At 41.5% G+C, this 15351-nt stretch overlaps 1 protein-coding gene across 5 annotated transcripts in view; it reads left to right on the forward strand.

The window, feature by feature from the left end:
- clasp2 (cytoplasmic linker associated protein 2) overlaps window positions 1-15351 on the forward strand; it is a 69671-nt gene that overhangs the window by 12752 nt on the left and 41568 nt on the right. For 3 of the 5 annotated variants that reach the window (XM_026156562.1, XM_026156563.1, XM_026156564.1), the window contains exons 3-7: window positions 4664-4767; window positions 5290-5381; window positions 7298-7373; window positions 8209-8306; window positions 11934-12004. In XM_026156562.1, coding sequence (XP_026012347.1) covers window positions 4664-4767; window positions 5290-5381; window positions 7298-7373; window positions 8209-8306; window positions 11934-12004 — 441 coding nt within the window. Of the gene's footprint in view, window positions 1-4663; window positions 4768-5289; window positions 5382-7297; window positions 7374-8208; window positions 8307-10748; window positions 10779-11933; window positions 12005-15351 lie in introns of all 5 variants that reach the window. The other 2 variants (XM_026156561.1, XM_026156565.1) reach the window with 1 other exon arrangement.

The following is a 15351-nucleotide window of genomic DNA, read 5'->3' on the forward strand; positions in this document are numbered from 1 at the left end:
GACGCTAAAAACATCTCTCTGAGCCAATGCCAACCATGGAATCTCCCTCCTTCTTTCTGAGTTCCATTTCTCCTTCCCTGTATTCTCTGCATCTCCCTTCACCCATACAGTTCCACACACCTACCCGCCCACACATACACAGTGAGGGGAGGAAGATGAGATCATTGAGACTGAGGGATTGTATTGATCTACAGGGCTGACTTATTGCACAGGGCAGCTGCAATTACTCCGTGTGTGTGTGTGTGTGTGTGTGTGTGTGTGTGTGTGTGTTCGTGTTCTTTAAAACTGTGCAGTGACCATCCTTCACTTCCGAGTAGCTCCCTTGTGTTAAGTGGAAAAGGAAGTGAAACATGCACATCATGAAGGACTTTACTTTGACATAATTATATTTTCTTCTCGACTAAAAAATGAAGAGACGTGATTGGCCAGTTAGATTGCTCGGTAGAAGTGTGCCTGTGTATGTTTTCATCTTTAATGAAAGAAATGAAGTCATGTGCAACAATGGCCCCCGCTGTCACTTTTTCTGTTTGAGGTTATTGTCCTTGTTGCCAAGGCAACCAGCTGTTGTGGTAGTGTAATGTGCACTCAGAAACACACACACACTCCTACCCACATTCCTAGCGTGAAACATCAGTGGGGGGAGTGATACAGTGATGTCATCTTGTCTTTTTCCTGTGCGTGCGTGCGTGCGTTCGGGGTTATGCCATTTTGTTGTGTATTATTGCATGAATGTCAGAGTGAGGTTTCAAGTTTATATAATACAGAAATTTTGGGAGAGACCATTCAAACCTTTGTGTTTGTTGACTTTGAGGCTGCCCAAGTTGAGAATGAAGACATGAAAACCAACAGCATTCTACACTTTCTGAGCTGAATCTGTCTAGCACTTAACCTGAAACTACTCAACTGTATAGATGGAGATCTTTAAAAACAGCACACAGATATATCGCGTCATTTTAAAAAATATATATAAAAAGGCAGGGTATCTATTCTCTCCAGATTAAATGGAATACGCTTGATAGCTTTTCTAGCTTAAAGGAATCATAAACAGACATAAAAATCTTGTGTTAGCAGCACATTCAAACAAAGTGTTAAAGTGTCTATATCATTTTTTTTTTTTTACAGAAGTATAAGAACGCTTATACGTACTATGTATATGTACTATATACTGTGCTGTACCGCACAGTATATAGTACAGTATGGGATATCATGCTCCTCTGTGTTCTGGCTGAAGATGCTTCTGTTATTACATTTAAGGTAGACGACCTGTGACAAGATATGTCGGGCCCCTCCTGCACATATGCACCTGTTTTTATAATCATCCCTCAGTTTGATAGCCCATCTTCAATTGCAACTTGAGCCCCTTTCCATTAGTACCTCCTTGGTGGGCTTAGCACACTTTTCATGGTTTTTCATTAGGTGATAGTACCCGATACCACGCACTTTGTTTTTAGCACCTACTCCACTGGGGTTCCATGGAATTCGAAAATGTGACATCAGCAGACTGCATGCCACCGATTGGCTAATCAGTGTTTTCATTTGATGAGCCATCAGAGCATCTCCTTCACATAAATCAAAACTGCCGCTTTTGATACCTTGAAATGAAGGAAACAGCTGCAAAAAACAATGCAGCTCCCCAATGCACGGCCACATTGCTCTAACAACCCCACACACATTAGCTGGTACTGGATTGTAATGGAAAACGAGTCATGGTGAGTCATACTACGTTGTGTCGAGCTGATCCGAGTAAAAACTAATGGAAAAAGGGCTTTGATGTTGTATCATGGTCCTCTTTTTCAGGGAACAAAAGTTATTGTCATAACATTTTATTTCGATTCAACGTATTCAGTACAAGACATGTATACATGGCCCTCAGAGCAGTCATTGAACTGAAGTTGGACCACCAGCACCCTGGGGCATGGCAGACCCAGCAGAAAGGCCACAATCTAGCATTCAAATAACAGAGTCAAACAAAAGTGTGCAGAGATGACTAGCGACCTGTAGTGCCTTCTAAAACAACAGATAGGAGGAAGGAGTGTCTCCCTGCTGCTGGAGCCCCTCTCAACTCTGTCCCATAGCTAAGAGGACTGAAGGTTGTTCCTTTGAGGCGTCAGGTCTCTCTGGAGCCCTGAAGGTGGACCTTTGCTTGGAGGCTGTATTCACAGCAGCGTAACCACAGCAGCAGATGTGTTGCTCTCTTGGGGATAGATGGCAGAACTGCAGCCATGTGAGAGCCAGCTCTGGCTTTGGATTCGTATCACACCTGGGGATGATATTGTCCAAGGTTTAGCACCGAACCTGGCAACAAAACATGCAGTTAACATTTCACATGTGGCCGACATGCCAACTGTGTAGTTTTGGCTAACATCAGCAGGGCCTGACTTAGAGTCTGTGGACAAAAGAGTTTACCTGCAGTAGATAGCCAGCCAGAGTCTAACAACTGAGGGGTGACTGTGATCAGAGGGGTACATGTGCAGGCGGAGGCCTCGCATATGTCTTCACAGGTCATATGCGTGACTCGAGGTGTCTTCAGCCAGGACGTGTCGTTGTAATATCTCAAACTGTATGTTTTGTTCCAAGTGAATTCACTGAAAGGGAAGTGAAATCATAACATATGACTCTGAGCCCTTTTTCCTTTTGTAAGGGAGTAGGCTTCATATCTAGTTGGTTTAGGAGGAGCAGCTTCTGCCCTTGGATGATGGAGTTAGTAAAACTCTTGCTTGATGTGTGTGCTCTTTAAAAAAAAAAAAAAAAAAAAAGTATTATAAAATTAAACATTTGGAAATATATCAGTTCTGACACTCATTGGCTGAAGTGTTAAATGTTCTAACACAGACAAGTTGGTTTACAGTTTTCAGAGGATATGGCTTGGTGGTAGCTGAGCTGTTAAAATGAAAACTGCTGCAAAAGTGTTTGGGGTTGTTTTGTTTTTGTTTGTTTGTTTGTTTGTTTTGGCTGAAAGGTTATTGATGTACTGTCTTTCTCATTATGAGTGTAACCATAACAGTTGTCCAACCATCAGTTGTCCAACAGTTGAGAAATTTGGTAGGATCGTAGTTTACTGACCAAAGAGCTGATCAGTCCAATCTGTGTTGTGAAAACTCAAAATAAATTGAGGTGCATCTGTGTAAATTTGTATTTACCATTTGCAAAGGTAACGTAATATATTTGTAAGATTATATGGAGGCAGCGTGGAACCTTTCATTCAGTCAGGTCAGCCTGACACAGAAGTAGCAGAATCTCAGAAATTTTAATTACAGATAAGATTGCAGTCTAATGAAACAGTTGGGGACTTTTTGTTTGTTTAATGATAGTAAATATTAAAAACTGCCACATGTATGTGGCAGTTTTTAACTTAAATTAAAGGTTGGTTTTATTGTATGTTGTATTTCTTTGCAACAAATCCAACTAATTAAAATAACAATGAAGTGACCCAACTAAACAAGACAACTAGTGTATCCAAAGCCTCTGTAGCATTGACCTCCACTGCTAAATAAAAAAGTCCTGCCTTTTTTTCCTTTTTTTCTTTCTTGAAATTGCAGTGCACCAATGACAGTCTCAAAGCCGTGGACAGCCCAGGGTTATGTTGCATAGCAGTGCACCAATCCCATCCATTTGTTGGGTGGGGCAAATTGTGATAGCTAGTGATAGAACAAAATTTATTTAACTTTAACAGCACGTTTGTTCGATAACATCATCAGAGGTTGGTGTCATATTTTATCGTTGGTGTTCTAAAAATGCAGTACTCTGCTTGTACACTAGTACGTCATGAATTAGTGTCACTGTTTAAGTTGCAGTAGTTTGTTATTGTTGTGAGTATGAGCAGGTATGTGGGGTTGATGAGGGGTTAATGGAGATGGAAGCGTGGACAAGGTTGTGAGGTTTGTCCTTTTTGTTTGCTTTTTCCTTTTCTTATTTTGCTTTGGAAAAGTTTGGGAGCTGGTGGAGTGTTTTTGTCCTGGTAGTAGACCTGTTGACCTTTTTTGCATAAAATAATATGAATGTTTATAAATAAATATCCATATTTGATTTATTTATAGCTTAGTCCTGTCAAACAGGGTGCAGCTAGACTGCACACGCACATGCCACACACACAAACCATGTCATCCAAATACACTACACACACCCACATACAAACTGTGGTGATTGGAATTTTTTACCCCCCACAGACCTGATAGGCTTGGGGAAAGGGACTAATAATTATTAGCAAAAAAACAATTTCAGAGTACAGATGTACAAAGATTATTATTCCTAAATTGGGAGAATTGGAGTAACTTGCAGTTCTCATAGCTTGGTTTTCCAGCATTGAAAGGGCTTTCTTTTGTCACTGCATTACATCAGCCTCTCTGACACGGGGGCATTTGACATTATTTTAGCCATGGTCCATTTCCTATTTGCTGCCCTCTCATTCCCCTTTTCTAGTTAAAGCTACGGTGTTGATGGTTGTATTACTTAAGCTTTCTTTCCTTTTTTCCCCTTTTTTATCAGACACACTGATATGATATTAAGCATGAATATTCAACTTTGTACAGCAATGTTTTTTTGTTTGTCTTAAATATCTTTGGCTTTTAAACTTGTAGAGTTTCGGTGTCATGTGCGGCATGCACAGTGAACTGTTTTTCATAGACTCTTACTCACCACCCACTCCCTTTCTCTGTGTGTGTAGTGTTGCCGGCCCTGGTGGACAGGCTGGGTGATGGCAAGGACCAGGTCAGGGAGAACAGCCAAGCCCTCATCCTTCGCTGCATGGAACAGACTGCCTCACCAATGGTCACACACACACACACACACACACACACACACACACACACACACACACACACACACACCATTGCCTAAACAGGTAAATCCTCCAGTGTACCACATGTAAGATGAAGACAGTTTTGTCAAATGTCATTTAAATTTTATACAAGACATGTATATTGAGTTGTAGTTATTCTAGAAAAAGTTATTCTAAAAATGTGACACAGCAGAGAAAAAAATACAGGCAAATTAAAGCCACCTCCATATTAGTAATGCATTAAAAAAAACTACAGAGGGCCTGCACTCTACCTATCCACCCCCTCTTGTGGATATTGGAGGAATTACACAAGTTACTCCATAATGCTTTGTTTTATTTACACATGCCTCACGTGCTCATCTCCATAGATTGTGCCCTCTTCTGTACTCCATAAACTGCTCATCCAATGATGAGTTGATGATGATGATGACCTACTGACACCCCTTCTTTTTCTTTTTTTTTCTCTCTTACTCTTGCTCACACTTTTATCCTTCTTGTTCTCCTTCATGCAGTATGTTTGGGAAAGGCTGCTTCCTGGTTTAAAGCACAAGAACTTCCGCTCTCGAGAAGGAATCTGCCTCTGTCTCAGTGCCACGCTCAACATGTGAGTAACTTCTCCTTTATCTGTAATGCTCCCAGAATGAAATGGCAAGTTTATTAAGCATAGGCAATGTTTTTTGTTCTCTGTGTGTTAAATCTCATATTTTAATCCTTAAGTAAGTTCATAATGTGGTGGATAATATAACACAGATTATGCAATCCTACGCTGCTTTCAAGCTCTGTTAGTAAGTGTTTGGCTCAGTGAGGGCTGCACAGAGCTATTACCACCACCTTCCATGACCTATTTTGTTTGCTCAAGGAGCACACATGTTCCGACTTTCCAGGATTAATCCTCTTAACTGTTTGTGTGACTCTGAGGTGGTGCACATTTCTTCCCATTTCCCCACCTACCACTAGCTTGTCCCTTTTCAAAATATGTTATGAGACTAGAGCAGGATGCAGTTTTAAAGACAAAATATCAGTTACTAAAATTGAGTTGTTTACAAACTCTTTTTAAGTGTGGCTTGTTTGGGGTATTGTCGTCACCCCTCCAGGCGGACGGGTGGCATGGATAGCTAAGTTTGTGAATGCAATGACTTGACAACAAGGTCACATAGATGTTTCAAACATAAACAATATGTGCATTTACTAAAAATCTCAGAAGAGTTTCAATCCCGGTGACCTTGACCTCAAGGTCAGAGGTCAGGTTTTTTGTCAATATTGTCACTGCAGTAAATGAGAAGAAAGCAACATAGGAATTTGAAATTTGCTGGGAGGCAGAGGGGTAAAAAATGACCTTTAAAAAAAACAAAAGCAAAAAAATAACATTGCTCAGTTGTAGTCTTTTATCTCTTGCATTTCTACTGTTTTCAAATAAATATGGGTTTTAACCTTTTTGATTTCATTGCAATTGGTTTTTATTCAGATTTGGGCAGTAAGGTGTTGGACGGCAGGTTGTAGTTACGACAGGTTGTGTGTGTAGGACTACAGGGACACTTCTGTCTGTACAGGTACTTGTTTGTTGCTGCTTGTTCTCAGCAGTCGAGATCTGTGTGGTTTGGCCTTTACTCTGTTTTCCACCTTGAGCTCACCCACACACAGAGCAAATTTAGACTATTAGAATTGCTGTGCTAATTTTAGCATCTTTTTGCTAATGGAAGGTGACACTGTTGTGCTAAATGCTAAGCTGCTATGTAATAGATACACTGAGCATGTGTGCTTTACGTACCCGGGCATCCATAATGAGTGAGTAGAATGAGTAAAACATGGCATAGAAATGGGCTGCTTCTGGGTTTTCACTTATTTCTATTTTTTGTTAAGTACACAGTGAACATACAGACAGGTTAAAAGTTTAAAACCTGAGCTCTTTACTTCTAGGGTGAGTGGATCAGGTGGGTCTGTTGTGCATGGAGGGTGTGGTTTTGGTCCACTTGTCCTCTTAGAGGACTGGGTCAATGTAAATAATTAAGACGTTATTGCAGCTTTTATTTTCATCTTATTAGGGGTGCTCTCTGGTGCTCCAGCCCATCAGTGGAGTTTCAGAGAGTTGTGAAAACACCAACAGTGCATGGTATTGCAGTTAGTGCTCTGAAAGCTAAGCGTGGGTTTGTTTGGGGTTTGTTTTGTTTTTTTGGAGGGGGGGGGGGTTCTTTTACATAACTGGAATGGACAAAACAGAAGAAATTAAGAAACGATCTTTGTCTACTAATGTTTTTTATATTTGTGTGATGTTAAATTTCTGAGGCGTGTGTGTGTGTGTGTGTGTGTGTGTGTGGTTTGTAGATAGTGTTTGTAGCTTATAACAGGCTACTAAAATATCAGTCTGCCTTAGAATAGATATATTTTTCAAATTTCTAAAAATATTTTCAATGAGCGGAGCAAGATTTCCATTATAAAAGAACACCAGATAATTATATTTATCACTGGCAACTGTCACCTCTCTTTTACGTTTCCTCTTGTGCCTCTGTTTCACACTCTCAGGTATGGAGCCCAACCGCTGAGCCTCAGTAAAATAGTTCCTCATCTCTGCTCGCTGACAGGAGACCAAAACCCACAGGTAAGAGCTGCAGTGTTATACATGATTACATGATGGTGGGGAAAATTGTACCTTTTTGTGTGTGTTTGTTTTGACTGCGCGTGGCTCGTCATTGTTTTTGTTGAGCCAGTTTGTCGATAAGCCTTTTTGTTCAGCTCTCAGCAGTCAAAGTGTGTTGGGTTTCATCTTAAGGCAGCTCTGTGATTATTACTGTTATTAGTGAGGAGATGGGCTCTGTACCCACCACCCAGCTTCACTGCTGAATCATGAGCACCCAGTTGTTAAACCACACAAGAGTATTAGGTGTGTGTGTGTGTGTGTGTGTGTGTGTGTGTGTGTGTGTGTGTGTGTGTGTGTGTGTGTGTGTGTGTGTGTGTGTGTGTGTCTCTCAGTGTGAGGAATAGAGAGAGGTTGGTTTAACCTCCTGCAGAGTTGCACCCCAAAGCTGAAATCTGCTTCTATCTTCTACCCAATGATTATCTACCCACATACTGTCCTGGCCAATCAACATCCTAGAAAGGCCTGCCTACCCTTGGGTGCTAAGAATCCCTTCAACAATATCTTTGTAGCCAATCACAACAGTGTTTACAGCAATAACTAGCAAATCATATGGCTCCCATAGGAGGGAAGAGTATGGGCTCTCACGGGTTTAGTTTTTAGTGTGTTTGCATGTTTGCGTCTCTTAGTCTATGAGAATGAGTCTAATCTTTGTCGAATTATGAGGGAGAATCGATCTCAGTCTTAACAAACACAAAGATCATTTTTTTTATAGTGTGCTAGTTAACCCATCACTTGAATCTCTTTCCATGTGTTTATATGTGGAGGGTTATTAAATTGGTGAACGTCTGCTGTTTAGGTACGTGAGGCATCAATAACAACGCTGGTGGATGTTTATCGTCACGTTGGAGAGAAGGTCAGAGCAGACATTGGAAAGAGAGGACTTCCAGCTGCACGGTGAGTTTTTGTTCTTTTTCGTAGTATTTTTTTTTTTTAATTATTGTTATTTTTATATTTATTTTTTGAGTTTGTTGTTGCCTGTGTTTCTATGGAGTCCCGTGGCCTTGGCACTCAGTTTGTCCCAAGCCACACCATGCACCACTCTGCCCTTCAGACACACAGAGGCACTTTCATCCAGAGCACAATGCCGACTGAATGAGGGAGGAGGGTGAGAGGGTGCAGCCACGGGGTACAAAGGCGTTGGGTGGAGTAACAGAAATGGGGGTAAAAACTGGAAAAACTGTGTTCGAGTCATCAGAAGAGGTTTAATGTGGGGGTTTGTCCCGCTTTGGTCGTCCTGGCTACATGTGCAGGGTTGAAGGTTATTCTGAGCACCCAATGACCCCTTCTTTCTGCCCCCTTTTTACTGCTTTCTCCCATGTGTGAGAGTCAAGCAACGGCCAGTGCTGTATCTGCTCAGTATGATTCTTGCGTCTGTGAATGCTGGCTGTGGTCATGTGTCATGTGCTGTGCATATTAAGCCAGTCCGTCTCCAGTGTAAACACACTGTCTGAATGTGTGGGATTTACAGAGTGGTGTGGCTGTCTGCCTTCATTTAAATATCAGAGGCCTGACAGATGCAGTGATTTACAGCCTGCGCTTGTTCTTCCTGAACAGATGTGTATAGTTATTACTGAATTCTGCACGTGAATTTTATATGTGTGTATATATATATATGTTTTGTATGTATCGCGAATCTCCCAAACCAGTTTTTATTACTTTGTATAGTTTGTATAAGAATAGGGGTGAGAATATCTACAATACTGCAGTTTTACTGATCAAAACTCTCATTAATTTCATTTGTGATGTTTCAGTCAGCTTCAGGTCAGCTATAGTCAAATAGCCTTAGTACAAAACCTGGAGCAAAGCTGTTTGTTTTTTGTTCATATGTTTAATGAAGCCATGCTAAATTTTTACCTTCATGTTATGAAAGTTGTCTGAGTTACAGACCCATAGAGGTATGTGAGAATTTTGTGCTTTTTAAATTGTGTTATGCATTTATTTACTAATTAATTTTTGAGGCTTCAAAACATTACAGTAGGTATCGTTGTGAAAGTTTCAGAGTGAAAACACATTAAAGCTCTGTTTAAAAACTGCACCCAAATCAGTTTCACAACCACTCCAAGTGTCGTGTAATGCTTGGAAAAAATAACGCAAACGCAAATTATAAAGTACAAAAATGTCCACCCCTATAATTTGAGGGGTTGTAACTTAATATAACTAATATACTAATGTTATTGTACAGTGGGATTTTTAAAAAAAATTAAATTTTAATTGTTTTGTTTATTTAATAATTGATTTCATATGGAGCAACCCAAAGGGTTACCTAGTGGAAAGCAAAGCTCTGGCCAGGATCTTGCTGACTTGATGACATATCAACTCTGCAGAGTTGGCATTAGATAATGGACAGAAAGATGAAGTCATAAAAGAGGAATAATTGTTGGATGAGTATGTCCACATCCCTTAAATACCAAACAAGCACACATTTTTAAAGATACGTGGAGGCAAGTGATTATTACAATCTGAAACCTCTTTTGGACTGTGCCAGATAAATGGTTAAAAGCTATTTCCCAAAATTAAGTTTCTGTTTGAAACAGCTCTCTGTTGTAAATGAGACACTGAATTTTGATGGGATTATCTGTATAATTAAATACATTCCCCCCCTTACAACAGTCTCAAAATGTTCCAGTTCTAACTTGAAATAATTCATAATAAGTAATTTCATCTAATCAATTTTCAGTGAAATAAACGTATAGATGTGCATATCTTATGACCTCAGATCAGATGTTTAGACACAGGTTAAACCTGCTGACACGAGCCAAAACACTTCTTGGATTTGGTGATCAGGTGTTGTGAATGGGACTTAGATTGAAATTACAAACCTATTTCAAATGACATAATGGTGCATGAAGAAACCTGAAAGTGGAACTTAATTTTACAGTTGGCTTATTTACTGGCGTTGTGTCTGGAAGTACAGTTGTAATCTTGGGTCCATTACTGGTAAGAACAAGGGGCTACCATCTGACAGCAGCTTCCTATAAGTAGGTCAAATGCTGGTTGAGTGAGCATTCATCAGGCCTGCCTCATGTGGTTTGATTTGGAGATGAGTTACCTGAAGGACATGAGTCCTCTGCTGGACAAAGGTGTTTATCAATGGCTGCGATAAAAAGATAAAAGATAGAAATAAGAAGAGGGAGGGAACATGTGCAAGTGGGATGAGAAGGCGAGACACTGAGGGGGGAGGAGCAGCGCTGTCTGCTGTTAGCCACACAGCCCCTCCCCCTCTGACGAGTACGTGTGTGTCTGTGTATGAGAGGGAGGTTATGTAAAGGGTAACTGAATCTCGTTGCTGTCTGTCACACAAACTGGCCCATTTGACTCTCTCTCCTGCTCATACAGACACACAAAGACGCTTCCTGGAAATTTACTGTACGTATTGCTGTTTAGGTTGTTCAGTTGGCGTTTGTGTGTACAGTGTGTATGCGTGACAGTAGGTGGTGCTTTGTCGCATGCCCGTAGCATGCTTTGGTCTCTCGCCGTTTGGCTTCCCCCCTCTCTCTTTCCCTCTCACACACACGCTCCCTCCCTCTCTTCCCGTCTTCTTTCCTCCCTCCCTCCCTCCCTCCCTCTCGGAGCCACTGCACCATGTTGGATACAAAGAGCTGAGGGGAGCTGAGGACCAGAGTGTGTCACCAACATGGGAGCTAATGCAAGATTGCGTAGCAACGCAGCAAGCTATTAATCAGCCCACAGGGAAATACTGATGCAAATCAGTGCTGAAGACTAAATGCTAGATTTTTGCTGAAACAAATAGATGCACAAAATGCTAATGAAAGAAAGCGAACCACGTGAAAATGGTGCACGGCTGAGGAGCTAGTTGCAACGCTAATCGTCACTTATCAGAAGCTGCTTAGCTGTCTGGCGGTTGTGGACCGGCAAGCAGACACCAAAAGACAGAGACAGAGCACGGTGTGTATTGCTCTAATTGTTGTGTGCGCCCATCCGTGGTTAACCTTTCGGCAAAGCAGACATAAAGGCATGTTATTCGGGGTCATGTGTTTTAGTCTTTGTTGTGTTTTTGTCTAACCAGTTGTGCATTTCGAGGATGACCAAGTTATTTTGGCTTGTGCTGGATATCTGCCCTGTTACTACGCTGACAATGCTACCTATTAATCACATGACTAAGCAGACCTGGCTGGTGGTTTCATGTGTGTCTGTCTGATGCTAGTAGGATGTTATAAGAGGACACTTGGGGTGTTGCTGCTGCAGCTTCATGAGTGTGACTGCCATAATAGACACACCCACCCACAATCAGACAGAAAGGCGTGGAGACTGTCCACATGTTGCTGCTGCTTCTGCGGCTGATTTTGATGATGAGTCTCATTTGGAATTCTTAGCACCTTGTTTGTGTTTTGGTCAAACATCTCTGTGGGGTGCTCAGATTTTTTTTTTTTAAATCTGGACTTTATTGTAATTTCTTAATTTCTTCATTCAAATATGTTTGGTTTGACAGCTTTGGTGATATTAACATTGTACTGTATATCTGTGCTCGACACTACTAATCTTCCTTTTCTCTTTCTCCAGGTTACAGACGATATTTGCTCGTTTTGATGAAGCCTTGAATTCAGGCAACATGGCTCTCAGCCCGAGTCACGGTCAGTGCGTTTTCTCATTTACTTTGCCACACTTGAATTGGATAGCCACCAAGTTGAGTCACATTGTCAAGATGGTTTTACTGTTGTCATGTAGTGGGTGTGTTTCATAAGGGAGCAACATTGTGTGTGTTTTTTGAGGGGCGGGGGTGCCTGTGCTTGTGTGTCTAAATCTGCATGTGCTTTTGTGGTTGTGTCAGTTTGTTGCCATGAGCTCCTGTAAGAGGTCCTAACAAGATTAATGGTTTAGAGTTTGTGTGTGCGTGCACATCCATGTGTGCGTGCAAGTGCTTCAGCAGAACCAAACCTGAGCTGAAGGCTGCTGCTGAGTTTTCCCTTCCCCAGCAGTAAGGTGGTCTGTGGAGCCATTGTTGTTTGACCCTGGAGAATTGTAATTATATTGACAGTAATATTTCACTCTGCACTCTTAAATTTTCAGGTTATAAAAGTGGGTTAAGCAGCACCTCAGGGAGTTTTTGACACTATGCACAAATGAAAATGTGAGGTTTCCCTACTTACATATGTATTAGAAGCTGACATGATGCTTATTAAGTGTGTGTCTGAAAGCCTTTACTTAAATATTGAATATAGGTTATTCAGTTCCCATGGGACTTCATTTTTTTTAGTATCTGTTCCAGTAAGATAAACAGAGTTTGAATTTTGAGAAAAGAAAGGTATGAGATTGGTATTTGGTATGAGCACATCCTCTGAGCTGAGCTAACAGAGTATCATTTAGAAGCAAAAACAATGAATCAGTGGTTTCCCGTTGTTTTTTCCATCTATAATGTCACTTAACAAACTGCAGTCACACTGCCTTGATGTACAGTGGGGCAAAAAAGTATTTAGTCAGCCACCGATTGTGCAAGTTCCCCCACCTAAAATGATGACAGAGGTCAGTAATTTGCACCAGAGGTACACTTCAACTGTGAGAGACAGAATGTGAAAAAAAAATCCATGAATCCACATGGTAGGATTTGTAAAGAATTTATTCGTAAATCAGGGTGGAAAATAAGTATTTGGTCAATAACAAAAATACAACTCAATACTTTGTAACATAACCTTTGTTGGCAATAACAGAGGTCAAACGTTTACTATAGGTCTTTACCAGGTTTGCACACACAGTAGCTGGTATTTTGGCCCATTCCTCCATGCAGATCTTCTCGAGAGCAGTGATGTTTTGGGGCTGTCGCCGAGCAACACGGACTTTCAACTCCCGCCACAGATTTTCTATGGGGTTGAGGTCTGGAGACTGGCTAGGCCACTCCAGGACTTTCAAATGCTTCTTACGGAGCCACTCCTTTGTTGCCCGGGCGGTGTGTTTTTGGATCATTGTCATGTTGGAAGACCCAGCCTCGTTTCATCTTCAAAGTTCTCACTGATGGAAGGAGGTTTTGGCTCAAAATCTCACGATACATGGCCCCATTCATTCTGTCCTTAACACGGATCAGTCGTCCTGTCCCCTTGGCAGAAAAACAGCCCCATAGCATGATGTTTCCACCCCCATGCTTCACAGTAGGTATGGTGTTCTTGGGATGCAACTCAGTATTCTTCTTCCTCCAAACACGACGAGTTGAGTTTATACCAAAAAGTTCTACTTTGGTTTCATCTGACCACATGACATTCTCCCAATCCTCTGCTGTATCATCCATGTGCTCTCTGGCAAACTTCAGACGGGCCTGGACATGCACTGGCTTCAGCAGCGGAACACGTCTGGCACTGCGGGATTTGATTCCCTGCCGTTGTAGTGTGTTACTGATGGTGACCTTTGTTACTTTGGTCCCAGCTCTCTGCAGGTCATTCACCAGGTCCCCCCGTGTGGTTCTGGGATCTTTGCTCACCGTTCTCATGATCATTTTGACCCCACGGGATGAGATCTTGCGTGGAGCCCCAGATCGTGGGAGATTATCAGTGGTCTTGTATGTCTTCCATTTTCTGATGATTGCTCCCACAGTTGATTTTTTCACACCAAGCTGCTTGCCTATTGTAGATTCACTCTTCCCAGTCTGGTGCAGGTCTACAATACTTTTCCTGGTGTCCTTCGAAAGCTCTTTGGTCTTGGCCATGGCGGAGTTTGGAGTCTGACTGTTTGAGGCTGTGGACAGGTGTCTTTTATACAGATGATGAGTTCAAACAGGTGCCATTCATACAGGTAACGAGTGGGGGACAGAAAAGCTTCTTACAGAAGACGTTACAGGTCTGTGAGAGCCAGAGATTTTCCTTGTTTGAGGTGACCAAATACTTATTTTCCACCCTGATTTACGAATAAATTCTTTACAAATCCTACCATGTGGATTCATGGATTTTTTTTTCACATTCTGTCTCTCACAGTTGAAGTGTACCTCTGGTGCAAATTACTGACCTCTGTCATCATTTTAAGTGGGGGAACTTGCACAATCGGTGGCTGACTAAATACTTTTTTGCCCCACTGTATGATAACTTATTCAGTTACACAAAAAGCATTGTTCTCATCTAAAAGCAGAGACCAGGAGTTTGCCTTTATCTTTCTGGGTTGTGCATCTACTTTCTGGTTGATAAGAGCTCTTGTGGAAGTGTTGATAATTGGAAAATTGGAAGCATGGAGCTGTATAAAAGCTGATGGGGGGTTCCAGTAAAGGCATCATCAGTATATAAAGTATAGCTTGTCAGTTTAAAATCTGGTTATGTATACCAGTGGGTTTTTGTTTTTAAACATATTCTTCTGAACAGGCAGCAAAGGGCAGGGCTGATCTTCAAAGGCACACTTATTAATCATCTGTGCAAAGCAGCCTCTGTCAAACATGCCATCAACTCTTCTTTGGAATGCATTGCTGCAGGCCCTCTTGATAAACCATTTGCAGCATCTAGAAATTTCTTTGTCTTTTTTTTAAATTGCTGCTCAGCAAGTATACACTGTGCTTCGATTGCCTTGTTACACATCCAGTGCTCTTTTGAAGCAGGCCAAATGTCTTGACATTCTCTGTCTACCTGAATCTATAAAGCAGGTAGCTTTCACAATGCTGTCTTATAGTCTTTCTTTAGGTGCTGGGTGGTCTGCACTGGCAGTTCATTTTTATTTTGCTCCAAACAACAGAGTGATGTATTTCCTCCCTTGCATATTTTTGCTGTCAGCTCCTCTCTGTCAGTCAGGGCCTTTGATTTGTCACGCTCTCATAATTCCCACCACCCTGCAACTGTGTGAACAGAATGGGGTTCCCTTTGAAGTCTCTGATCATATTTTTAGGGTACAGAGTTTGCTTCTGTTCGGGGAATGAGTGCAATCAAAGTACTGGTGGGGAAAATTAACATTTTATGCATTGCATTTTGTTCATTTGCGAATTGCATTAATAATGTGTGATTGTCACGCGATCGTC

The sequence above is a fragment of the Astatotilapia calliptera genome, chromosome 22 (genome assembly GCF_900246225.1).
Source record: "Astatotilapia calliptera chromosome 22, fAstCal1.2, whole genome shotgun sequence".
Lineage (NCBI taxonomy): Eukaryota > Metazoa > Chordata > Actinopteri > Cichliformes > Cichlidae > Astatotilapia > Astatotilapia calliptera.